This window comes from Hippocampus bargibanti, linkage group LG13 (assembly GCF_051943395.1).
Source record: "Hippocampus bargibanti isolate YZ-2025 linkage group LG13, ASM5194339v1, whole genome shotgun sequence".
NCBI lineage: Eukaryota > Metazoa > Chordata > Actinopteri > Syngnathiformes > Syngnathidae > Hippocampus > Hippocampus bargibanti.
In genome coordinates, this window is record NC_142746.1 from 957,792 (window position 1) to 984,812 (window position 27,021).

At 43.5% G+C, this 27,021-nt stretch overlaps 2 protein-coding genes across 5 annotated transcripts in view; one reads left to right on the forward strand and one right to left on the reverse strand.

Annotated features, from left to right (window-relative positions):
- Nucleotides 1-181: 181 nt before the first annotated feature.
- rtkn2 (rhotekin 2) lies at nt 182-18,380 on the reverse strand. 4 transcript variants are annotated; one of them, XM_089012240.1, is made up of 12 exons: nt 17,818-18,380; nt 12,144-12,340; nt 10,291-10,337; nt 10,141-10,194; nt 9,944-10,061; nt 8,713-8,916; nt 8,556-8,650; nt 7,000-7,106; nt 4,947-5,075; nt 3,425-3,593; nt 2,202-2,309; nt 182-1,506 (listed from the first exon to the last, which is right to left on the reverse strand). In XM_089012240.1, exons 2-12 carry the CDS (start codon nt 12,302-12,304, stop codon nt 1,028-1,030), a joined length of 1,671 nt encoding a protein of 556 aa, XP_088868366.1. In that variant the 5' UTR covers nt 12,305-12,340; nt 17,818-18,380; the 3' UTR covers nt 182-1,027. The 4 variants fall into 4 exon arrangements, with proteins under 4 accessions (XP_088868366.1, XP_088868365.1, XP_088868364.1 ...); XM_089012239.1 differs by having other exon boundaries at nt 12,144-12,343; XM_089012238.1 differs by lacking the exon at nt 17,818-18,380 and adding an exon at nt 13,421-13,572.
- The window catches only part of LOC148888900 (centrosomal protein of 170 kDa-like), a 34,016-nt gene continuing 21,483 nt past the window's right edge, over nt 14,489-27,021 (forward strand). The window contains 3 exon segments of the mRNA XM_089012596.1: nt 14,489-14,594; nt 18,954-19,080; nt 25,437-25,526. Of these exon segments, the coding sequence (XP_088868722.1) occupies nt 18,976-19,080; nt 25,437-25,526 (195 nt within the window). The 5' untranslated portion in view covers nt 14,489-14,594; nt 18,954-18,975.

Genomic DNA, 27,021 nt, shown 5'->3' on the forward strand with positions numbered 1-27,021 from the left:
ACTGACATCAGAAAAACGTTTTATAGCATCTAAAATACCCAAAACACTCAGTATGAAATGCAAAACACCAATAAAAATGACTTAAAGTGTCCAAAATCTGCAAAAAAATTGAGCTGCGAATTGGGCATTTTCAGAAAGTCCCGCCCCCAGTTCGTTACATCACGCCAACGCACATCTTGCATTGCTGGAGAATCCAAACAATGGCTTCAGATTCGGAGAATATGCTTTCTTGTTTCACATCCAGTGATGAATATGATTCAAATAGTTCTGAAGACGAAAGCATACATGTTTGCAATCGATTAAATAATTTATTCCGTGCCATTTTGAGGCAACATTGGGGGGAAATGTATCATCAAAAAGAGGCAGAAAATGGCGACCAAGCTCCGTGTGAGGAATTAATCAGCCCTTTTCCACAGGCTGATACATTCCTTACATGGAGCTTGGTCGCCCTCTTCTAGCTCTTTTTGGTGCAACATGACATTTTCAGACCAAACAAGTACAGCAAAATATATTGACGTGATGGAAGGACTGCGACAATGTGTCCTTTTTTCGGTCAGGGGCGTTCCTTCAGTGAGGTCGGGTGAGGACTCGTCACCAACTCAAAAACAAGACTTCCGGAATATTCAGCGCGAGTCTTAAACCGTAAAATATAGCTATATGCGGTGGAATGTTATTAAAATACGCTCAGTAGAAGTCATTTGAAGCCATTTTACAAATTATGGACATAACTTGACCGGAGGAGTCGGTTGTCCTTTAAGGCTTATTTAGTTGAAAATTATGTTTTATGGGGACCTGGGAACGGATTATCCTCATTCTAATGGTTTCCTATGGGAAATTAACGTTTGGAATACACACTATGCACCTGACACACACTTTCTGGGAAACAATGAAGTTTGTAAGCCAAGTTATCACTGTATGTAAGACAAAGGGTTGCAAGCTATAAATATGAATCAATGACGTGACAGAATTATTCAAAGAAAAATATTATTGAGAATGCATTTGAAAATGGCGCCTGCTCAGCTAAATGCTAAAATGCTATTGGACTTTTTCTCTCTCGGGACGACGCGCCCAAATGGCCGCCGACGCATCCGAGCGGCGCGTTCTTGCGGCCCGCTGCCGGAATCCCGCCTCCGTATTTGTTTTTGTGCTGCAACTGCTGCACGATGACGGCGAATTTGGCATCCAGGGACCGCCTGCCGATGTTGGCCTTGGCCCGCAAGGTGTTTTCTTTTTGGGGGCCTGAGAAAGGAGGGGGAGGACGAGGGGGTCTGTCCGCTTGAGCGGGAGGGGGTGTGGCGGGGATGCAGGGAGGAAGTGGGGCGCGCCGTTTCTTGGCGCCGGTCGCCTTCTGCCGCCGTTCAAAGGAGCGGGAGCCGTCAAAGATGGCGGCCCAGTTGGGGGCCTCGCCGTCCCGCCGCCCGCCCGGCAGGAAGCGTCCGTCGCTCTCCTGGATCTTCCCGCGGAGGATGTCGGTGATGCTCTCGCACTTGCCCGGAGAATCGATGCCTGTCAAGACCACAGACGCTCACGATTGGGTGAAGACAATGTTAAAAACAATCTGACCACGCCCCCTGCCCCGCCCCCCTCTCTCTGTACACATAGAGAGAAAAGCTAGCTAGCTAGCTAATAATAATAATCCATTTCATTTCTAAGCGCCTTTCAGAAAGCTCAAGGTCACTTTACTCAACTTTCAAATAGACAGAAAGCTAATAGCTAGCTAGCTAGATCGAGAACAAATAGATGGATAGCTACAGGTAAAAATAATAATAATAATAATATATTTAATTGATAAGCGTCTTTCAAAACTCTCAAGGTTACTTTACAGTCACAGGATAATTTTTTTGTGGGTGAGCAGCGGCAGCCACACGCGGCGGCGTTCACTCAACCCGGGAGCAACTCAAATAGATAGAAAGCTAGCTAGCTAACAGATAGCTAACAGATAGCTAGCTAGGCCTTCAGCTACTAGTGATTATGCTATATTGACATTTTAGAAACATTTTTAACATTTAGAAAATTGGCGTTTTCTAAATTTTGAAACATTATTTTGAAAAATCCACATTTTAGAACATTTTTTAAAATGTAGAATATCGCAATTGTCTAAAAAGCCATTGAAATCAAGTCCAAGCATCAAACGGAGCGTTTTGCAATCCTTCGTCTGCGAGTGTTTGTTGGACTTTGGAAGCAAAGCGGCCTCAACTCACTGAGGTCGTCGTAAACAGAGTCGGCCGGCTTGGCCAGGAAGAGTGACGGCTTGGGCGACGGCGCCGCCTCCATTTTCATCAGCCGCTCGCAGCAGTGCAGCCACCGACCTGCCGAGGACAACCACAAGGCGACCTTTAGCTAGCTAGTAGCTATCTATTTGCTGGCTATTAGCTATGTATTCACTAGCTATTAGCTATATATTTGCTTGTTAATAGCTATATATTTGCTAGCTATTAGCTATCTATTCACTAGCTATTAGATATCTATTCGCTAGGTATTAGCTATCTATTCGCTGGCTAGTAGTTATCTATTCACTAGCTATGAGCTGTCTATTAGATGACTGTTAGCTTGCTATTAGCTATCTATTCGCTAGCTATTAGCTATCTATTCGCTGGCTAGTAGCTATCTATTTGCTGGCTAGTAGCTATTTATTCGCTGGCTATTTATCTATTCGCCTAGCTATTAGCTATCTATTCACTAGATATTAGCTATCTATTCACTGGCTAGTAGCTATCTATTCACTGGCTAGTAGCTATCTATTCACTAGCTATTAGATATCTATTCGCTAGGTATTAGCTATCTATTCGCTGGCGAGTAGTTATCTTTTCGCTAGCTATGAGCTGTCTATTAGATGACTGTTAGATAGCTATTAGCTATCTATTCGCTAGCTAGTAGCTATCTATTTGATGGCTAGTAGCTATCTATTTGCTGGCTAGTAGCTATTTATTCGCTGGCTATTATCTATCTATTCGCTAGCTATTAGCTATCTATTCACTAGATATTAGCTAGCTATTCACTGGCTAGTAGCTATCTATTCGCTAGCTATTAGCTGTCTATTCGCTGGCTGTTAGCTGTAATAATAATACATTTCATTTAATAGCGCCTTTCAAAACTGTCAAGGTCACTTCACAGTCACAGGATAGGTTTCTTTTTGGGTTAGCAGCGGCAGCCAAACGCGCCAGGGTTCACTCAACCCGGAAGTGACTCAAATAGATAGAAAGCTAGCCAGCTAGCTAGTAAATAGCTAATATATAGCCAACAGATAGCTAGCTGGATAGCTCATCACCTATTAGCTATCTATTCTCTAGCTATTAGCTATCTATTTGTTGGCCATTAGCTGGCTGTTAGCTATCTATTCGCTAGCACAAATGCCGGGCAAGGGGAAGTCGGTAAAACTCCGGTCAGGTGGGGGCCAAAACGGGTGGGGCGCGGACGGGCTGACTTTGGTCGTAGAGGTGCTGATGCAGCGCCTCCTGCCACTGGTCCAGCTGCTCCGGGTCGTCCGCTGTGAAGACCTGGCGCCGGGTTCCCTCCGCCGAAGGGTTGATGATGGACAGGCTACGGAGCTTCTGCCCCCCACACTGCTTTTCCATCACTTGGATGCGGGTGTCCTGCAAGAGACACCCCAAAGATGGTTTTGACGACATCCGATCATCCCAACTGACACCTTTTTTTTGCGCCTGTCGTGGGCAGGATTTTCACAGCCTCGCGATGTTCAGCGGAAAGGTCGCTGCTGTTGGACAGGTTGCTGCTTGGAATTGAAGCGGATTAACGTGGGACAGGAAATGTGAGACAATCTCTTTTTGTCAATGGATGCTACAGCTTCCTGTTTGCTTTCAACATTTAGCTTGTAGCATACATGCACATTTCACCATGATGTGCATTCGTGATGGGAATTCCGTCTCTTTTCAGAGAGTCGGTTCTTTTGGCTCAGCTTACTAAAAAGATCCGGCTCTTTTGGCTCCCAATTGGCTCCTCAGTTTTTTTTTTTTGTTGCTTAAATTAATTAACAACCTAAAATCATGTAAAATTATGTGAGCAATGAATTACTCATGCAAAAAAATACACGATATCAAATATTTTTATTAATATGGCTTGATTTATATGTGTACAGTAGTGATGGGAATTCCGGTTCTTTTGGCTCGACTTACTAAAAATATCAGGCTCTTTTGACTCCCAAATGGCTGCCCAGTTTCATTTTTTTTTTTTTTGCTTGAATTAATTAACAACCAAAAATCATGTAAAATTATGTGAGCAATGAATGATTCATGCAAAAAAATATTTGTATTTCGATGATGGCTTGATTTATATGTGCACAGAGAACATCCACTAACTTTCACTTTCCTTGTGACGATCAGCTGACACTAATTTGCTTTTCATAGTAATAATGCCAGCATAGCGACTAGTAAAAAAATAGAATAATTGAATAATAAGAGCATAATATGATAACATTTGTCCACCTTAACCGCCCCTTCCCCCTTCTTTTCACTGCTGCGTGTGTCTGTAATTCTCCCCTCCCTCCGCTACCACCTATATTGACCAATCACGTGCGGCTTTAGCTGAAGACGGGGCGAGGAATAGAGGGAAAAAAAAACATCACTAACGTCCATGATGCACTGGTGAAAAGGATGCTTTGATCCACTCCTCTTTCATCTAGAACTGCTTCATACCACAAAGAAGTTGCAGAAAGTGCTGAAAATTCATTTTTTTTGTGTTGTGTTGTGTCACATTATTTATTTTGTTTTTTTGTCGGTGGTTTTGACTTCAAGATGGCGCCGCAAGAGTGGCTGCCTTTGAAGCAGCTCCAGTATTTAGTGTTTCTACTTCTTCCTTTCATCACTTTTCTGCTGTGAAATGTCAATTTTTTTTTTCCACTGCCATACAAAAAAAAAAGGCGAATCTTAGCGTGCCGCTTTGGCCCCGATGCGGCGTGGCTCATTTTCAATCGAGCGACGGCGTCCCACCTTGTTGACGGGAAGCCGGAGCGCCGGCCGCGCTTCGGCCTCTGGCTCCTCCGGACCGAAGTAGCACGACAGGGTGCCGCCGCCCAGCACGCAGAAGAGGCGGCGGGGCTCGGGGGCCTCCGCTCTTGGCTGGGGAGACATCACGGGCCAAGTCAACGGCGCTTGATCGCCATCCCATGAAAGGATTGCAAGATTTCGCTTTGCAAATTCTTTTCATTTCAAATTGAACTGATGCCTAGTGCGGGTTATTTGTGGAGCCTGATTTTTCACCTAGAGGACCAAAACAAGCCAGCTCCATTTTCTTGTTAGGAGAACGGGCTCGTTCGCGAATGACACATCACTCTTTGTGGCAGCTCCGTGTGCATCCCGAAAAATAGTTCGCATGCCAAGGTAAAATTTTCATAAATTTAACGTTTGTAAACCAAAAAGTTCGTAAGCCAAGGGGTTCGTAAACCGAGGTCCCACTGTATTTCGTTCCGAGGTCACAATTCTTTAGTTTTGCCATGGTTGAAAATGGTAGAAAATGGCGTCTGCTACATTGCGCAAGACACGGAAGCTGGTCACGTGACCAGGTCACATGCCCAACGGTGCAACTGATAGAGATTTCGATAATGGTGGTACTGTCCAGAAACCCCTAAGCAAATATCGATTCACCTTAAACTGCTTTTGTATCGACATAAACATCGCAAAATGGCCGGCGGGAGATGAAAAAGAGCACCGTAGTCACCGGATTATCATAATAACCATGTATCGTAGTAAACGGAACTAATTATACATAAAAAGAATAGAAATCTGCCGGGAAATGAAAATAGTATCGTAATAAGCAGTATTATCAATATAACTGATATCGATATAACGAGACTTTACTGTACTATGCTGTCGTGTAAACGTAATGTAGGCCATTTTGAATAGTTTTCGACTTACGACCGTTTGACTTACGACACTTTTGTCGGAACAGAACCCGGTGGTAACTCGGATGTTACCTGTATAAAATTGATAAATAAACTGTACAGTAAATAGTTTGGTATACATTACAAGTACAGTTATACAGTCCTAAAAATTGATCATATGAAATATAAAATGATAAAAATGACAATAAAAGGTAAGTATAACATTTATGAATGAACTGTACAGTAAACTTTTTTGTATACATTACAGCTATGTTATATGGTAATACAAATCGATAATACAAAATATAAAAGGATAAAAATGATGCTAAAAGTGATACAATTTATAAATGAACTGTAAACAGTTTGCTATCTAATAGTATTCAACTGAAAACAACAGATTGACATCGTGTACTGTCTTGTCGTTTAAACGTCACGTCGGCCATTTTGAATGGATTTCAACTTACGAGCATTTTGTCGGAGCGGAACCCGGTCGGAACTCGGATGTTACCTGTATTTGTGCCATTTTGAATGGATTTCGACCTATGGCCGTTTGACTTACGACCGTTTTGTCGGAACGGAACCTGGTCGGGATTCGGATGTTACCTGTATTTGTGCCATTTTGAGTGGATTTCGACCTACGGCCATTTGACTTACGAACGTTTTGTCGGAACGGAACCCGGTCGTAACTCGGATGTTACCTGTATTCGTGCCATTTTGAATGGATTTTGACTTACGGCCGTTTGACTTAGGACCGCTTTGTCAGAACGGAACCCAGTCATAACTCAGATGTTACCTGTATTTGTGCCATTTTGAATGGATTTCGACTTACGACCGTTTGACTTACAACCGTCTTTTCGGAACGGAACCCGGTTGCAACTCGGATGTTACCTGTATTTGTGCCATTTTGAATGGATTTCGACTTAGGACCATTTGAATTACGACCGTTTTGTCGGAACTGAACCCGGTCGTAACTCGGATGTTACCTGTATTTGTGCCATTTTGAATGGATTTCGACTTACGACCGTTTTGTCGGAACTGAACTCGGTCGTAACTCAGATGTTACCTGTGGTGTGACTCGACAAAAGCGGTGACATCCTGTGGAATTAGAATCCCACCCCGCCCCAACCCATATCAAAGCATTCTTGCGAAGAAGAAGCACGTACCTTGCAGCGGAGGTATCCGACCATGGCTCTTTGCCTCATGCAGGCGGGCTGAGCCGCCAGGCGGCAGCACATGTTGCCGTAAAGGGGGAGCCACGATGACCAATCGGCTGTCGGGGAGTGAAGCGGGCAAAAAAGTCACTTAGAATAATAATAATAATAATAATAATAATAAAAATAATAAAAACAACAACAATAATAAAAATACATTTCATTCATAAGCCCCATTCAAAACTCTCACGGTCAATTTACACTAATCACAGGATTAGTTTTTCTGTGGGTGAGCAGCGGCAGCCACACGCACCAGCGTTCACTAAACCCGGAATAACTCACATAGAAAGTTAGCTAGCTAGGAAATAGACAACTAATAGCTAGCTAGCTAGCTTATATATATCTTATAGATAGCAAATATATATAGCTAGCTAGATAGCCAGCCAGCTAGCTAATAGATAGCTCGCTAGGTAGCCAGCCAGATCGCTAGCTATATAGCCAGATGACTTTTATGTAATATGTGAAGGAGATGAAACATCCCATTGGCTTCCCCAAATTCAAATTGACCCCCGGGAGGAAACCAGAACTAAAATGTGGCCCGCGATAAAAAATTACTGATTGAAAATATTGGTCTGGCAACACACTCAGTTTAGCCGACTTAACCTCGCTGTTTTAATGATCTTGTTATTTTTTTGTTTAAAATTGTGATTTTTTTTGTTGAATCTCACATTTGACCAATACAGTCAAATCTGAGGTTTTGAACGTCTCGGTTTTCGACTAATTTGGTTTTATACCAAAAATTTCGGGTTTTTTAATGCCTCCGATTACAACCGAAAATGGGTTGTCGACCAAACTGAGCGCGCCTGAACGCACAACTCAACTCCCGTCCGGTTTGTTATACGTCACTTCCTGGTGTCGCGTCTCATTGGGATTGACGCATGATGTTAGCGCTTTGTTCCAGCTTATACATATTCCTTTAATTTCTGAGTATTTTGGGGGAAAAAAAAGTCGCCTTTTGTCTTTTATCCGTGTTGTCAAGCACACATTAATTGATTTATTTGCCTCTGTTTATTTATTCGCTATCTATTAGCTATTTAATCCAGCAGACATTTAAACATCTTCTTCCCCCAAACCATTAACTCTTTGAACAGTAGCCCAAATTGAACTGAATAGTGCCTCTTTGCAATTTTTTTGATACTAGTGCAGCGTGTTCGACCGTTAACAAATTCCTTGTGTGTTCTACATACTTGGCAATAAAGATGATTCTGATTTAGCTGGCTAGCTAGCTATCTAGCTAGCTACAGTATCTAACTTCTGTGACTGTAAAGTGAACTTGAGTTTTGAAAGGCGCTTACAAATGAAATGTATTATTGTTATTATTATCTGCTTATTATCTATTAGCTAGCTAGCTAGCTAGCTTTCTATCTATTTGAGTTACTGCTGGGTTGAGTGAATGCTGGCGCGTGTGGCTGTCGCTGTTCACCCACTGCAAAATTTATCCTGTAACCGTAAAGTGACCTTGAGAGTTTCGAAAGGCGCTTAGAAATGAAATTTATTATTATTATTACAGTTTTGGAGGACGACCAGCGAGTGGGACTGAAAGCCGCCATCGGCCGCTTGCAGCCTCAGCGTTGAGTAGGCCAGCAGATGGAACTCGGCACCCCTGTAACACAACACAATCCTGAGCATCAAATACGGATGGCGAATCGCCACGGCGATACGTACGCCGGCAGCGGGTTGGACCGCAGGAAGTTGTCGGGATCGGGAATATCCGGCAGAGGGCACGACTTCTTGCTGAAGGAATTGCGCAGCTTCTTAGCCAGCTTCCGTGGCGTGTTGGCCGGGGTCATCTCCTCCGCCGCCGCCGCCGTCGCCGCCGCGCAGCTCCACAGCTCCATGCGCAACGTGAAGCCGGGATCCGCCTCTTCGCTGCCGGGACATGAGGCGCAATCAACCTTGGCGTTCGCCCAGTGTTTTCAAACAAACAAACGTGACACAGATGGAGTGCAGACAAATGGGAACAAACTATTTACCCACAAATAAACTTGTCGGCCCGTTTAGGTGCATGTGGCGAGAGTTTCAAAAGCACAGGTGTTCAAGTCAAGGCACCGGGGGCCAAATCTGGCCCGCCACATCATTTTATTCGGCCCGCAAAAGCAAATCAAACATATCAAGTGCCATGCTCATCTATTAATAATAATAATAATAGCTAGATAGCTAAGAGATAGCAAATAGCTAGCCAGCTAGATAGCCAGCCAGGTAGCCATTTAGATAGCCAGTTAGCTAGTTAATTTTGTGTGTTCAATCACCCTTCCATGCATGATTTTGAAACGTGTCCACTCACTGCTGTAGGCGTGAGGTCATGGCCGCCAGCCAGATTGCGATTGAGCTAGCTAGCGATCGGGCTAGCGAGTGAGCGAGGTAGCTAGCTCTCTTTTTCGATTAAGCTAGCTGGCGAATTCCTTACATCACAGGTGTCAAAGTTGAGGCCCGGGGGCCAAATCTGGCCCGCCACATCATTTTATTCGGCCCGCAAAAGCAAATCAAGCATGTCAAGTGCCATGCTCATCTATCAATCTAACTTGCGATTGAGCTAGCACGCAACCTGGCTAGCCTGTGAGCGAGTTAGCTAGCTCTCTTTCGATTCAGCTATCTGGCGAATCCCTTACATCACAGGTGGCAAGGTCCAGGCCCGGGGGCCAAATCTGGCCCGCAACCTCATTTTATTTGGCCCGCAAAACTAAATCAAGCATGTCAAGTGCCACGCTCATCTATCAAGCTAGCTGGCAGGTGAGCTAGCTAGCGATCAGGCTAGCTAGTGAGTGAGCGAGGTAGCTCGCTCTCTTTCTATTCAGCTAGCTTGATTAGCTTGATTTTCCATCATTGCGTCGTCTGCATTGAGCAAGATTTCTGATTTTGTGCCCATCTGCTTGCCAAGTGTTAAAGGTGCACTTACAAGATGGTGACTTCCTCAAAGCAGACGTCGGTCACGGATCGGTCCACCACCGCCATTTTGGTGTCCACCACCTGGCAGCCCATCTGCATGATGCAGAAGACGGCTACCCGCCGCGAGCCTCCACCACAACGGCCCGACGGAGGTGAGCGAGAACCCCGACATCAAAGCAACGTGTCGGGGAGGCGGAAACAACTCACTTCCTCTGTCGCTGAAGTGATCTTGATCCTTCCACATGAGCGGAATACGAAGTCCTGCCACAGAGGGACGCCCCCGTTTTACGTCACAATCACCCTAAAATGGAGCACATGCTCTTTGTTTCTTTGACAAAAATCAGAAAGTTAACTCACCAGACAGAGCGAGTGTCCCTGCGCATGGCACACGCTCGTCTGAATCGCTGAACAAAGGGAATATACATGAATACAAAAAATTGGACGAAGGCGGAAGTACACACCGAAACATGTAAAATAACACCGAAAAATGCCACTGTCTCGAAGAAAAGAATCAGTGGGACCTTGGCTTACGAACTTAATTGGTTCCCAGACAGAGTGTGTAAGGCGAAAAGTGTGTATCCCGAAAATTAATTTCCCTTGGGAAACCATTAAAATGAGAATAATGCGTTCCCAGGTCCCCATAAAACAGAATTTTCTACTTTTTAATTGTCTAAACCTTAAAGGACAACCGACGTCTCCAGACAAGTTGTGTCCATAATTTGTAAAATGGCTTCAAATGACTTCTACTGAGCGTATTTTAATAAGATTCCACCGCATGTAGCTATAGTTTACGTTTTAAGACTCGCTCTGAATATTCAGGAAGTCTTGTTTATGAGTTGGTGACGAGTCCGTACGTGACGTCACGAAAGGACCGCCCCCTGACCGAAAAGACACATTGTAGCAGTCCTTCCATCACGTCAATGTATTTTGCTGTACATGTTTGGTCTGATAACCGTATTGCACCCAAAAGCCGCCAGAAGAGGGCATCCAAGCTCCATATAAGGAATTTATCAGCCTGTGGAAGCGGAGGTGGCCACTAGAGGTCGCCATTTTGTGCCTCTTTTTTTGGGTGAGAGATTTTCCCACAATGTTGCCTCAAAATGGCACATATAATTCTTTAATCGATTGCAAACATGTATGCTTTCCTCTTCAGAACTATTTGAATCTCATTCATAACTGGATGTGTAACAAGAAAGCATATTCTCCGCATCTGAAACCATTGTATTGATTCACGAACTGGTTATGGTTACTGCTAGCTAGCCTGCACACTGCTCATTAGCTTGCACGCTTGCTTTCTGCTGCCTCTCACAGTAGTATATTGATGCTAATGTTAGCATTGGGCTTGTCATAGTGCTACTGACATTTGACTGTTTCATCGATGGTATTTTTTCATTGCAAATTAGAATCTATCAAATTCGAACCTGCTCCCTCCACAAAGGTGAATCCTTCGTTCCATTCAACCAGATTTATTTTTTTTACTCGTCCGCTTATTCAAAAGTGGGCGTTTACCTGTTTCAACATCAACGGCACCTAAGTCAAGATCATTCAATCAAAATGGCGCTGTAATGGGCAACATCTTCACAGCCCCGCTTTGTTCAGCGGAAGGTCGGTGCTGTTGGACAGTCTGCGGCTGGATGGATACATGGCTTGAGGAGCACGCGGTGAAAGGAAGGAGCGACAGCGCAGAATGCCGATGCATATATGGAACTTTCGCGGTTTGGAATTGAAGCGGATTTATGAGGGACGGGAGATGTGAGGCAATCTCTTTTCGTCAATGGATGCGACAGCTGCGTGTTTGCTTGTAGTCGACGTGCACATTCCAACATGATGTCCCTGATCCACTGGTGAAAAGATGCTTTGATCCTCTCCTCTTTCATCTAGAACTGCTTTATTTAACAAAGAGGGTACAGAAAGTGCTAAAGAATGAATGACTCTCTGTGTCTTTGTGTGTTATATTGTCTTTGTGTCATATTTGTTTTGTTTTTTGTTCTTTTGAATTCAAGACGGCGCTGCGAGAGTGGCTGCCTTTCCAGCAGCTCCTGTATTTCGCTTTTCTACTTTAATTTCTTTCATAATATTGCTGCTGTGAAATTTAAATTTCTCCACTGCGAGACTAATAAAGGTAAATCCAATCCAATCCAATGTCTCTCAGCATGACAAAATCAAGGTTGAACCCGATTGGATGAGAAACGGCGGCGTCCGTCCGGTACCTGGCGACCTCTCCTGTGGGATGGCTCTCTTCCTTGACCTTCTGCATGTGCTCCATGTACACCTTGATGCGGGCGTTGCAGGTCAGCAGGTTCTTGGAGGCGCTGAGGATGGCTTCCCTCTGACTGCAGGCCCGCAGCAGCTTGTAGGCGCCTTCTCGCATCCGCACCTCAAAGTCCAGCTTTGCTTGAATGGCGTTCTTCTGGCGGGAATAAGGCCAAAGTGTCATGTCAACTGGTGGTAGGATTCCGGCTCTTTTGGCTCCCAAATGGGTCCTCAGTTTTTTTTGTTGCTTAAATTAATTAACTACCAAAAATCATGTAAAATGATGTCAAACACGAATTACTCATGTAAAAAAATACATTACATTAAATATTTTTATTTATATGGCTTTATTTATACTGTATGTGCACAGAGAGCATCCACGAACTTTCACTTTCCCTGTGGTTACTTTGGTCTGATGATCAGCTTTCACTAATTTGATTTTCATATTAATAATGCTATAATACCGACTAGTAAAAATTGATAATACAGTAATTGAATAATAATAACAGCATAATGTGCTAACGTTCGTCCACTGTACCAGTGATGGGAATTCCGGCTCTTTTCAGAGAGCCGGTTATTTTCAGCTCACTAAAAAGATCCGGCTCTTTTGGCTCCCAAATGGCTCCTCAGTTTTTTTGTTGCTTAAATGAATTAACGACCAAAAATCATGTAAAATTATGTGAAAAACGAATTACTCATGTATAAAAATACACTATCAAATATTTTTATTTGTTTCACGTCCTACTCACAGTGTGCTTCTGTTTCTCTAACCACTCCTCATTCTCCTCACTGCTGCGTGTGTCTGTAAATCTCCCGTCCCACCTCTACCACGTATCTTGACCAATCACGTGCGGCTTTAACCGAAGACTGGGGGCGGGAAGTGGAGGGGGAAAAGGTCGGCTCCCGTTTCCGGCTCCTTGTTAGGAGCTGACTCTCTTCGTTCACTTCAGAGATCCGGATCGTTCGCGAACGACACATCACACCGGATCGTTCGCGAACGACACATCACTACAAGAATACATGAATACGCTCAGCTCGCTCTGACTTCAAATGGGCATTTTACGACTCCCTTCAGTTTAACGAACGAACTGAATTCATACTTGGGAGTTATTGGACCTCCTAAACCATTCTAAGTCGTGAATGATTCTATTTTGTTTCGTTTTACTTGGGTCCAGGAAACCAATGTCCAATCAAAAAGAAGGAATTGGACAATAGTGTGTATATTTGTTCTTACCCCCACTTCTTGGAATAATGCGCCTCGTCCTATTTTCTTAGGAGATTTCTTCCTTTTAATCTCCATGGCCACCGCAGAGCGAGCTGACATGACGAGGGCAGAATTTGAGTTTCGTTTCGAAGTTTGAACGTCCCGCGACCGGTCCGTCTTGTTTTTTCATTCGCCGCTCGCTGAGCACAACACGTTCGACCCTCCCACAGATTCAAATTAGGGAGGCGTGTTCGATTTTTTTACACACGGTCAACCGGATCAGCAGTGATACTCAAAGCAAAGTGTTTATTCGTTCTGGAAACGCGAAGACCATGTTGATACGTATATTGTTGCTATACGTATTTTCGAGTTTTTCTATTCACGTATTTAATTCGATACAGTTGACCTGACGGGTATCGTAAGAAAATAAAGTCGAAGGTGAAGGTGCAAGTACATAGTCGGATGATTCTTTTGAACAGTTAAAGTGACAAACAACTCCGCCCCTGGCCGGCACGTCAAGGTATCTATACGCCGCGTACCTTGACGCTGACAATAGATTGACGTAGTGACGTCACTCCCAAACAAACGGACGTGATTTGAAGTTCACATTGTTATTGACGCTCGCTTAAAAGTAAAAGACAATTGTATCAATTGTGAAACAAAATGGCGATTCCATGTCATTATGGTAAATTGTTATTTGGTGGTGACTGGTGGAACACAACCTATGCATTTTGTTCTTTGTATTGCTTATGTTGATCAAATTTAGAAAGCGACCTGGTTTCCCAGTCGGAAATGCAATGGTACACAAAGGGGATTTTAAACGTGGCCAATAGGAGCAGGAAACCCCCCCCCCCTCGGTTCTGCCTGACGGAAATTCTGCTTTGAGTTGGAAGCGTCGTCGGCACGGCTGGAAGTGTCGACGCAGGCGCTCAGCCGAAGACGACGGAAAAGCCTTGTCAAGTCAATGTAACAAACTAGGAACCCTAAGTTTATGATTTCAAAATAAAATACACGAATCGCGAATAAAATGGGACACGACGACCGCTGTTCCAGTTGATGTCGTTTTACTTTGAAATTACAAATACGGAACATGTTGGAAATTTATGATATCTACATGGCGGCCTTCTCTGGCCACCGCCGGCTCACTAGAGACGAGCGACTGCGGGAGAAGAGGTCGGAGCCGGGTGTGACTGCGGCAGTAACGGTAGGGCTTGGCTCGACACTCGCAACCAAGCACATAACGGGACAGCAAAGACTCGTCGAGAACCGAAACGCATGTCTTTTAGTCATTCGATGTCCACCAAAAAGGCGTCCCGTTTGCGAGTCTAGCATGGAGGCGCACGTGAAGTTTACCACAGCGAAAAATCAGTGGAGGACGAGTCGTCTCGCAGATGCTCCTCCGTGGACCTTCGTTTATTTAAAAACACTTCCAACAAGTTCGAGTCTTGAAACAATAACACACTCCTTAATATGAAAACACTTATAAATCGCGACAGATGCTCACTTTTATCTTGCTGGGGCGAAAAAAAGCAAACAAGCAAACAATGGGTTAGCTAAACATGGAGTCCCGAGCGATACCGTCGTGTCGACGGCCAGGCCAAAAGAAAGCATCGTCTCGCACAAGTAACGGCTAACATTCGCACTTTGCCGAATTGAGCGTTCAAGCCACGAGTGGATGTTCTTTCACGAACATCGCGCGTGCTTTGTCCGACGTCGCATAGCGTCCTCGTCTCTTGCATGTCATCGATTTGAACAGGAAGATGTTATCCGACGACTCTCCGCCGTGCCCTCAATTCTCCGATATTGGCGGGGCGGTTTTGTTTTTGTCCAGCAACTGTTTCATTTGCGATATGATGACCAGCGCCGGAGATGTCATCGTCGTGTCGAGTCGCCCCTGGTAAATACGACACAAATGGCGAGTAAACGCATTCCATAAATATCCATTTCTCCGTTATTTAGGCCAAGTGTTTCGACCTACAATCGTCAATATTATCCTCGTCGCTCTCCAATGTCGTCGTTAAAGTTAAGATTGATCAAATTTGGATATGGACCACTCGCTCTTTTATGATACTACTACTACTACTACTACTACTACTACTACTACTACTACTACTAATAATAATAATACATTGAATTTATAAGCGCCTTTCAAAACTCTCAAGGTCACTTTACAGTCACAAGATAAGTTTGTTTTCTGTGGGTGAGCAGCGACAGGCACACGCGCCAGTAGATAGAAAGCTAGCCAATCGATAATCAACAAATACCTAGCTAGATAGCCAGCCAGCTAAATAGTGAATAGATAGCTGGCTAGATAGCTAGCTAGCCAGCGAGATGCCTAGCTTGCCAGCCAGAGCTAATAGATAGAAAATAGCTAGCAAGTATTAAAAATAATACTAATAATAATACGTTTCATTTCTAAGCGCCTTTCAAAACTCTCAAGGTCACTTTACAGTCACAGGATAAGTTTTTTTTCTGTGAGTGATCAGCGGCAGCGACACGTGCCAGCGTTCTCTCAACCTGGAAGCAAAATAGATGGAAAGCTAGCTAATAGATAGCTATATCGCTAATAGATAGCCAGCCAGGTAGTTAGCCAGATAGCTAGCTTTTGTGATTCTCTGCGCCGTTATAAAACAAGTAGATGACATTCTCCCCCCCCCTAAAGCAAACTTGGGTCCAAAAGTGCCTTTTTAAGAAATTCACAAAAGTGCTCAAAGTTGCAGGGGAAGAAAAAAAAAAGGAGCCCAATTTTTTCTTTTTTTTTTTTTTTTTTTCTGACTGCTGTGCTGCGCATGTGTCCTGACAAGGAAATTCAGCCAAATTGCTCTGAATGTGGAACAAGCGTGAGGAAATGTTTCTGTGGTCTGATGAAAGCACTTTCTGCTGCCACGAACAAAATGCCAAACAACAAATGTAATAATAATACATTTCATTTTTAAGCGACTTTCAAAACTCTCAAGGTCACTGTTAGATGTTTTTCTGCGGGTGAGCAGTGGCAGCCACACGCGCCAGCGTTCACTCAACCCGGAAGTAACACAAATAGATAGAAAGATAGCTAGCTCGCTAATACATAATAATAATAATGCATGTCATTTATAAGCGCCTTTCAAAACTCTCAAGGTCACTTAACAGTAGTCAAATGCAAAACACCAATAAATATGACTTAAAGGGCAACCGACGTCACTTTTTTGTTTTTTAACTGACATCAGAAAAATGTTTTATAGCATCGAAAATACCCAAAACACGCAGTATGATATTTTTAGTCAAATGCAAAACACCAATAAAAATGACTTAAAATGTCCAAAATCTGCAAAAAAATTGAGCTGCGAATTGGGCATTTTCAGAAAGTCCCGCCCCCAGTTCATGACGTCACGCCGAGACGTCTTGCATTGCTGGAGAATAAAAACAATGGCTTCAGATTCGGATAATATGCTTTGTTGTTACACATCCAGTTATGAATAAGATTCAAATAGTTCTGAAGAGGAAAGCATGCATGTTTGCAATCGATTAAAGAATTTATTCCGTGTCATTTTGAGGCAAACGGGCGGGGGGGGGGGGATGTCTCACCCAAAAAGAGGCAAGAAAATGGCCACCGAGCTGTGAGGAATGAATCAGCTCGTTTCCACAGGCTGATAAATTCCTTCCATGGAGCTTGGACTCCCTCTGCTGGCGGCTTTTGGATGTAAGACAAGGTTTAAAAAAAAAAAAACAGTACAGCAAAATACATTGACGTGATGGAAAGACGCTACAATGCGTCTTTTTTACGGTGAGGAGGCGGTCCTTTTCTGACGTCACGTACGGACTCGTCACCAACTCAAAAACAAGACTTCCTGAATGTTCAGCGCGAGTCTTAAAACGTAAAATATAGCTATATGCGGTGGAATCTTAAAAATACGCCCAGTAGAAGTCATTTTGAAGCCATTTTACAAATTATGGACACAACTTGTCCGGAGACGTCGGTTGTCCTTTAAAGTTGCCCAAAACTGCCACTAATGAGCTGAAAACTAGCGAGATTCAGAAAGTCCCGCCCCCACTTTGTGACGTCATGTCAGGATACTCCTTCACAAACTGCCTTGCTCCAGAATCAAAACGCTGGCTTCAGAGAATTCAGTTTCGGAAAAAGATCCTTTCTTGTTACTCATCCAGTTATGAATATGATTCAAATAGTTCTGAAGTGTTTGCGATCGATTAAAGAAGTCCTTCCGTATCAATTCAAGCCGTAAGTGACGAAACTGGTGTAGGACACGACATATCAAGCATATACGAAGCTCCGTGAATAAGCAATATAGCATCAATTCGGTGATATGTGGTATGTAAGGACATGAATTACAAATAATAAGCTACAAGATGTCAACATCAATGCAGATTGTTTAATGGTTATGCATGCAAAACATTGTTTAAACATTCAAGATGAAGAGTTACGAACTTACGTATGAATGACAGCGGTTATCAATCGCTAACTCCGGTTAGCTCCTCGTTCCAGCAGCTGAATGGTTGTCCGATCGGTTTGCTCCACTATTATGACGATTGCTCTCTTTCACCACTGGAAGCAACTTTCTACCCATTGTCAGGCTTAGAGTGGGGATTCGCGCACTTTGCTCGCGTGTGGCCTGAGCGTCGCCATTTTGCGTGAAGGAAGTTGAGGAAGTGACTTTTGTTATCCCCTATGGTGGCGATGACGGCGGCCATGTTTGGTTTTCAGCATCACATTACGGTGGAACCCCCAAAGCCGAGATGCTGACAAAGCTCAAATCTCACGCACGGCAGCGGTTTCCAGTCGCCAAGTTGTTTTGCTGTCATCTTGTGACAACACGGCAGAATATTCCAGAACGGAAACGGCCATTTTGGTGCGCACGCCACTATGGCCGTTCCGATGACGCCGATTCTGTTCGTGACAAACTTTTGGCGGCTTATCGCGCTGCTAGCTTGCTCGTTGGCGCGCTTGAATTTGACCTCCTTCCCGTGCCGGCGAGGGCGAATAAGTCTCCTTGCGGGAAGGCCAGCCAACATTCCGACATCCTTTCCTCCGCCCACATCTGGCAGCCATTAAGGCGAGGGGAAAGCCGAGATGTGTTTTATTTTCTTTCTGTACAAGATGGAGTGACATTTAGTTTGTTTTCTTGAATAATAATATTAATAATAATTCATTTTACTTATAAGCGCCTTTCAAAACTCTCAAGGTCACTTTACAGTCACAGGATAAGTTTTTCTTTGGGTGAGCAGCGGCAGCTACACGCGCCAGCATTCACTCAACTTGAAAGTAGTATTATCTAGCTCGCTAGATAATAGATAGCTAATAGCTAGCTCGATATCTAGCCAGCTAGATAGCAAATGGAGAGCTAGCTAGATAGATGGATAGCTAGGCAGTTAGCAAATAGAGAGATATCTAGCTAGCTAGATAGATAGCAAATAGAGAGTAATGAACAGGCTTCACGTTTGATTGGAGGTAACTTGAGGTGGGTCAGAAGAGGTCAAAAGACTGAAAAACATTTTAAAAGCGGGCGTTTGTTTCTGCATCACGGCACGCTAATAGTGTGGATTAATCTGTCGCCCCCCCTCATCGTAGGTGTGTAGCGCGAGCTGCCGACATGAGCGTCACCTCCTGGTTCCTGGTGAGCAGCGGGGGGACTCGCCACCGTCTGCCCCGTGAGATGATCTTTGTCGGGCGGGACGACTGCGAGCTCATGCTCCAGGTGAGGACCTCCCCCCCCCCCCCCCCCTTTCACCCGTGAAGACAATTTTGCCCAGCGGGTCAAATATTGAGGATCATGTCCCGATTAGTGGAACGCCGAGGTCATATTGGCATATTTTCTTGCAAAAATGTGAGGTACCCATCGGGCCGTCGTTTGGTGACACAATGAACTCATTGACTGGCAGACAATGTGCAAAAATGTGTCCACTCCAGTGCCAGGGTTTTTGTCATTTTCACTCCAATTGCAGGACCCACAGTTTATTGACTTTTAGGACGACGTCAACATTCAATGCAGTGGAAGAAACCTGAGACTCTCTTCTTTCATCAGAAAAAAAAACAGTTAATTCCTAAACGATATGGGCCTGGAGTTATATGAGCTTGAAATGAGGGAGGCTGTACAATACATACATATTGGATTGGATTGGATGTGCCTTTATTAGTCTCGCAGTGGAGAAATTTACATTGATATAATAACCTTTCAAAACTCTCAAGGTCACTTTACAGTCACAGGGCAATTTTTTTTCTGTGGGTGAGCAGCGGCAGCCACACGCGGCAGCGATCACTCAACCCGGAAGCTAGCTCGCTAATAGCTAGTTAATATCTAGATAGCTAGCTAGACAGATAGCGAATAGATAGCGAGATAACCAGCTAATTAGTCAGATGGCTAATAGACAGCAAATGATAGCTAGCTAGACAGCTAGTTAGTTAGATAACTAATAGACAGCTAATAGATCGCTAGCTAGATAGCCAGCTAGTTAGTTAGATACCTAATAGATAGCTAGCTTGATAGGCAGCTAGTTAGTTGATAGCTAATAGACAGCAAATAGATAGCTAGCTGGACAGATAGCGAATAGATAGCTTTCTAGATAACCAGCTAATTAGTCAGATAGCTAGTAGATAGCAAATAGATAGCTAGCTAGCCAGCTAGTTCGTTGGATAGCTAATAGACAGCAAATAGAGCGCTTGCTAGATAGCCAGCTAGTTAGTTACATTGCTAATAGAATGCAAATAGATAGCCAGCTAGTTGGTTAGATAGCTAATAGACAGCAAATAGATAGCTCGCTAGATACCCAGCTAGACAGTTAGATTGAACAACAGCTGAAGCTGGAACAAAGCGCTAACATGGACAAAAGGCAAATGCTGCCCATCGTGGAAGGGTTAAAAACATTGCCGGAGGTCTGACCAGCACTTTATCGGCACCCCTCACAAGACAAAACAATAACCTCAACAAATTCGGAAATGACGCTCCACGTCACACTTTTCAATTCTTGGATACATTTGAGAATGGCAGCGAATGAGTTAATGTGGTTTACATGGGACAATTTGAAAATTTGGTTGGGACTTTAGCAAGCATCATGGCACTTGACATGCTTGATTTGCTTTCGCGGGCCAAATAAAATGAGGTACTGGGTCAGATTTGGCCCCCGGGCCTCGACTTTGACACCTGTGCTGTACATCAAAGCACTGTCTCAATGGTGAAAATGGTGTTTTGGGGGTGATGTGCCTCGCTTCACTTTTGATAGAGGGCAAGTCGTTGTGAAAATGACCCTGGCTGCAGAATGCTTTCTCCGTTAATAATAATAATAATAATACATTTCATTTGATCCACTTTATACCGCTGTTCTGAAGTTACCTGGCTAGTTTTGTCGCTAGTAAAGTTAGATCACTAGTTTTGTCAGGCCGTTTTTTTTGAGCAAATTAGCCCGCAAGTTAGCGAGCTTGTTTTTGTCACTGCTTAGCTGTTCTGGGGAGGTAATTAATCGCCTCGGAAATCAAAAGGGATAGTTTTTCAGTCATTCAGTTAGCTCAGAAGTTAGCAAGCTAGTTTGAGACAATTATCGTGTTTGATTATCCCCAGAAATTAGCTACCCGGTTTGTGTTAGCTCAGAAGTTAGCAAGCTAGTTTGAGAAAATGATCTTGTTTGATTAGCCCCAGACATTAGCTAGCCTGTTTGTTGCTTACAGGTTAGCCAGTGAGTATTATCCTTCTCAACAGAATAATAATTAAAGAACAGGGAGTACACGGTAAGATCAGAGCATTGTCATCAAATGGTGACTTTAGTTTTGCTTTTTGAATGTTGCTGTGCCGATGGCCATTTTCTCTTTGGGAGCCTTTTACTGAGCATCTTCATCTTTATTAAGTTCATAGAGTTGCTTGTTCTGCAGCCACAAGGGGACATAAGCCAGTTGTGCCGTTCCCAAGCCCGGATAAATACAGAGGGTTGTGTCAGTTTTTGCTTTTTTTGAATGTTGCTATGCCGATGACCATTTTGTGTTTGGGAGTCATTTACTGAGCGAGTTGCTTGTTCTGTAGCCACAATGGGACATAAGTCTTCTTGTGCCGGTACCAAGCCCGGATAAATACAGAGGGTTGTGTCAGGAGGGCATCCGATGTAAAAGCTTGGCCAAAACAAACATGCAAATCAAACCTCTGAAAATGGAGGACACTGATTCGCTGTGGCGACCCCTTGAAGGGAAAAGAAGAAGATTTGATCTACTTTACAGTCACTGGATCATTTTTTTCTGTGGGTGAGCAGCGGCAGCCACATGCGCCAGCGTTCACTCAACCCAGAATAACTCAAATAAATAAAAAGCTAGCTAGCTCGCTATTAGATAGCCAACAGATAGCAAGCCAGTCATCTAGCTAGCCAATAGATAGCCAGCCAACTAGCTAGCCAATAGATAGCCAGCCAGCCGGATAGATAGCTAACAGACAGCCAGCCACGTTTGACCTCGACGTGCTCAGAGGAACGACGACAATGCCGGCCGGCATTCTTCGTCGCCTTCCTCAGATGGCACGTAGCCTTCAAATGGTTCAAACAAGATTATTTCCTTAGCCTGGGGGGTCATGACGTGATTGGGAAGCTTCCCCCCTATCACCTGTGAGCTTCCCGGGCCATCTTAGTACAGAGGATGCGTCATATTTATTCGAGTATAATGCGCACACGTGTAGTTCGCGCACCCCTAATTTTCAATTAAAAATCGGTATAAAATTTTGTTTGACTTTTTCTCTGCTCAGACCAAGCTGATAAATGATAAAAATCATTTATTGACAATGTAAAGTTTTTCTTCACTTTCTTCGGGTTACAGTCTATCAATTAAAATATGAAGAACACTAAATGTAGCCTCTGAACAGTGCTACCTCGACTTACGAACACTTTAGATAATGAACTTTTCGCCTTAGAATAAAATCTTGGCATACGAACTACTTTTCGGGAAACACACGGAGGGCCACGATGGCCGGCGGACTAGTTTTCGGCGGAAGAATACACCAAACCTCACGGCCGAACAGCGCCATTGTGGCTGACGGACTACTTTTCCACACCCACTTTCTTTGAGTACACTCAGTGTATACGTGGTTTGTTATCAAGTGGATACTTTTGCTTTTTTGGGACCGAAAAAGACCCCACCACAGGCTAGTTAGTGTTAAGCCAAAGAGGCACACAACCACCATCACAGAGGTAAATAAAACGACTTTTTTATACAGTACAGTTTATTTCTTTAATCACAATACAATAGCACATTTATTATACATAAAATTACGTATATATTACATTACATTATATATTTTGTGTCGTTTTAAGGCTCATTATTAGAAACTTGTGTTTTATGGGGACCTGGAAACGGATTATTCTCATTTTTAATGGTTTCCAATGGGAAATTAATGTTTGGAATCCACACTTTTCGGCTTACACACACTTTCTTGGAACCAATTAAGTTTGTGAGCTGAGGTATCACTGTACTGTATATATCATCAAGAAGACACTACATCAACGACCATCACAATCCACTTGATTATACAGTGCAGTATATTTCTTTCATTACAATACAATAGCACATTTATTATACATAGAATAAGGTATATTGTGTGTAGTTTTAAAGGACAACCGACGTCTTCGGACAAGTTTTGTCCATAATTTGTAAAATGGCCTCAAATGACTTCTACTGAGCGTATTTTACAAAGATTCCACCGCATATATTTTACGTTTTAAGACTCGCGCTGAATATTCAGGAAGTCTTGTTTTTGAGTTGGTGACGAGTCCGTACGTGACGTCACTAAAGGACCGCCCTTTACTGTAAAAAAGATGCATTGTAGCGGTCCTTCCATCACGTCAATGTATTTTGCTGTACTTCTTTGGTCTGGGGACCTTGTGTTGCACCCAAAAGCCGCCAGAAGGCCAGAAGCGGGCTTCCAGGCGCCATATAAGGAATTTATCAGCCTGTGGAAACTGAGGTGGCCACAGGAGGTCGCCATTTTGTGCATCTTTTTTTGGGTGAGAGATTTTCCCCAAATGTTGCCTCAAAATGGCACAAATAAATTCTTTCATCGATTGCAAAGATGTATGCTTTCCTCTTCAGAACTATTTGAATCATATTCATCACTGGATGTGTAACAAGAAAGCATATTCGCCGAATCTGAAGCCATTGTTTTGATTCACTAGCAATGCAAGACATCTTGGCGTGACGTCACGAACTGCGGGCGGGACTTTCTGAAAATGCCCAATTTGCAGCTCAATTTTTTTGCAGATTTTAAACACTTTAAGTCATTTTTATTGGTGTTTTGCATTTGACTAAAAATATCATACTGTGTGTTTTGGCTATTTTAGATGCTATAAAACGTTTTTCTGGTGTCAGTTAAAAAACAAAAAAGTGACGTCGGTTGTCCTTTAAGGCATATTTAGTTAAAAATTATGTTTTATGGGGACCTGGGAACGCATCATTCTAATTTTAATGGTTTCCTATGGGAAATTAATGTTTGAGAGACGAACATTTTGCCTTACACACACTTTCCAATTAAGTTTGTGAGCTGAGGTATCACTGTACTGTATATATCGAGAGGCAACTACATCAACGACCACCAGCAAGGTCAATAAAACGACTTGATTATACCGTACAGTTTATTTCTTTCATCACAATAAAACCGCACATTTACTATACATAAAATAGTGTATATGTATACATTATATGAGGCTTATTTAGTGGAAACGTATGTCCTGGAAACGGATGATTCTCATTTTTACTGGTTTCCTATGGGAAATTAATATTTGGAAGACACACTTTTCTCCTTGCACACACTTTCTGGGAACCAATTAAATTCGTAAGCTGAGGTATCACTGTAATTGTGCAAAACAGCAATGCTGAACTCACGTTTGAGTGTGGGAGAGGCGAGGAAAGAAAATGAAGCGTCGCTAAAGAAATGGTCATGAACAATAAAAAAAAAGGAATGCGAGTGATCAGGGACTTTCCGAGAATCCTAAGGGCGAGAATAGCCATGAAAATGCTGCCCTCTCCTGGAAGAGATAAAGTATTAAATACAGATGCGATTTTTTTTTTCCCAGGCCTCGTTTATAATAATACAGTTCATTTATAGGCGCCTTTCAAAACTCTCAAAGTCACTTTAAAATCACAGGATAGGTTTTTCTGTGGGGGAGCAGCGGCAGTCACACGCGCCAGCGTTCACTCAACCCGGAAGTATAACGCACACCCAAACTTTGAGTTCTTTTTTTAGAGGGAAACTTTTGCGCGTTATACCCGAATAAATACGGTACTTCCTGAGATGCTAAAGAAACATGGTCTGCCACAGGAGGTGTTATGACATTTCTACACGGCTGCCGTCCTGTGTTCTTCCATCACGGTTTGGTTCGGAGCCTCCACAAAAATGGACAAAATTCGACTTCAACAGACAGTTAGGACGGCGGGGAAAAAAAAATCATTGGCACCGCCCAAGCCACTCTCGAGGACTTGCACACTGCAAGAATCGAAAAACAAGGGCACGGAAAATCCTACTGGACCCTCTGTACCAGGCCCACCACCTTTTCCAACGACTCCCAATCCATGCGCACCAAATCCAGCGGACATTGAAACAGCTTCTTCCCCCCCGTCGCCATTAAGTCTCTAAACAGTAACCCAATTAGAAGTGTATAGTGCCTCCATTTTTCTTCTACTAGTGCAGCATGTTCTACCGGAGATAAATTCCTTGTGTGTTCTACATACTTGGCAATAAAGATTATTCTGATTCTGATTTCCCACTCTGGATGACGTGCACCATGCAAGAACCGAGACACATGGGCACGGAAAATCCGACTGGACCCTCCGCACCCTGCCCACCACCTTTTCCAGCTACTCCTCTCAGGCAGGCGCTACCGATCCATGCGCACCAAATCCAGAAGACATTTAAACAGCCTCTTCCCCCGTCGCCATTAAGTCTAAACAGTAACCCAATTAGAAGTGTATAGTGCCTCCATTTTTCTTCTGATGATACTAGTGCAGCGTATTCTACCGGAGATAAATTCCTTATGTGTTCTAAATACTTGGCAATAAAGATTCTGATTCTGATCTTTTCTTTGTCCTTGCTAGTCGCGCAGTGTGGACAAGCAGCACGCAGTCATCAACTACGAGGCCGGCTCAGACCAGCACAAGGTCAAGGACCTGGGCAGCCTGAACGGGGTGAGCAACGGAACATTCCAGAGTCGCTTTGCGGAGGGGTGAGCTATCAATTAGGTTCACACGCACTTTGCCGTCCCGCCAAGTTGATGCCACAAGATGGCGGCAAAGTGCCAATTCACGAGGAGGGGGCGTGTTTGGTTCTCCCTCCGATGCCTGACTCGTAGTAGTAGTAATAATAATAATAATTCATTTCATTTCTAAGCGCCTTTCAAAACTCTCAAGGTCACTTTACAGTCACAGCATAAGGATATCTAATAGATAGCTAGATAGATAGCTAGCGAGCTCAACCCAGAAGTAACTAAAATAGCTATAGAAAGCTAGCTAGCTAGCAAATCGATAGTCAACAAATACGTAGCCAGCCAGATAGCTCACTTGCCAGCCAGAGCTAATAGATAGCAAATAACTAGCAAGTGATAATAATAATACTAATAATAATACGTTTAATTTCTAAGCGCCTTTCAAAATTCTCAAGGTCACTTTACAGTCACAGAATAAGTTTTTTTGTGTGGGTGACCAGTGGCAGTCACACGCGCCAGTGTTCACTCAACCCGGATTAACTCAAATAGATAGAAAGGTAATGGATAGCTAATAGCTAGTTTGCTAGCCAGCCAGACATCATCATCATAGCAGCCCAGTAGTCAAGTGGTTAGCACATCAGCTTCACAGTGCAGAGGTCGCCGGTTCGCGTCCCGGTCCGGCCTCCCTGTGTGGAGTTTGCAGGTTCTCCCCCGGCCTGTGTGGGTTTTCTCTGGGTCCCCCGGTTTCCTCCCACATTCCAAAAACACCCCCGCGACCCTAATGAGGAATAAGCGGTACGGGAGATGAGATAAGACCTCTTTCGTCAATGGATGCTACAGCTGCGCGTTTGCTTTCAACGTTTAGCTTGTAATAGACGTTCACATTCCACCATGATGTCATTGATCCACTGCTGAAAAGGATGCTTTGATCCTCTCCTCTTTCATCTGGAACTGCTTCATGTCACAAAGAGGGTACAGCGAGTTCTGAAGAATGAATGACTCTCTGTGTCTTTGTGTGGTCATATAATTTGTTATTTAGTTTTTTTTGTGTTCTTCTGACTTCAACATGGCGCCGCAAGAGTGGCTGCCTTTCCAGACTGTCCTGTATTTTTGTTTTTCTACTTCTTTCTTTCCTTTCCTCTTCCTTTCAAAACTGCTGCTGTGAAATGTAAATGTCTCCACTGCGAGACGAATAAAGGTACATCCAATCCAATTAGCCAGATAGATAGTTAATAGCTAGCTCGATAGCTAATATATAGCCACCTAGATAACCAGCTAGACAGCTAATAGATAGCTAGCTAGGTAGCCAGCTAGATAGCAATAAGTTAAAGCCATTTTCAAGACGGACTTTTCATCAAGAAAGATTGGACGGCTCCGAAGCTACCAAAAATAGCAAACAATGTAGCTATTTTATGAGGTTATCACAAATGTTCATCGTCAACATTTGAACAGTCTAATAACAGTAATTCCTAAGTTTC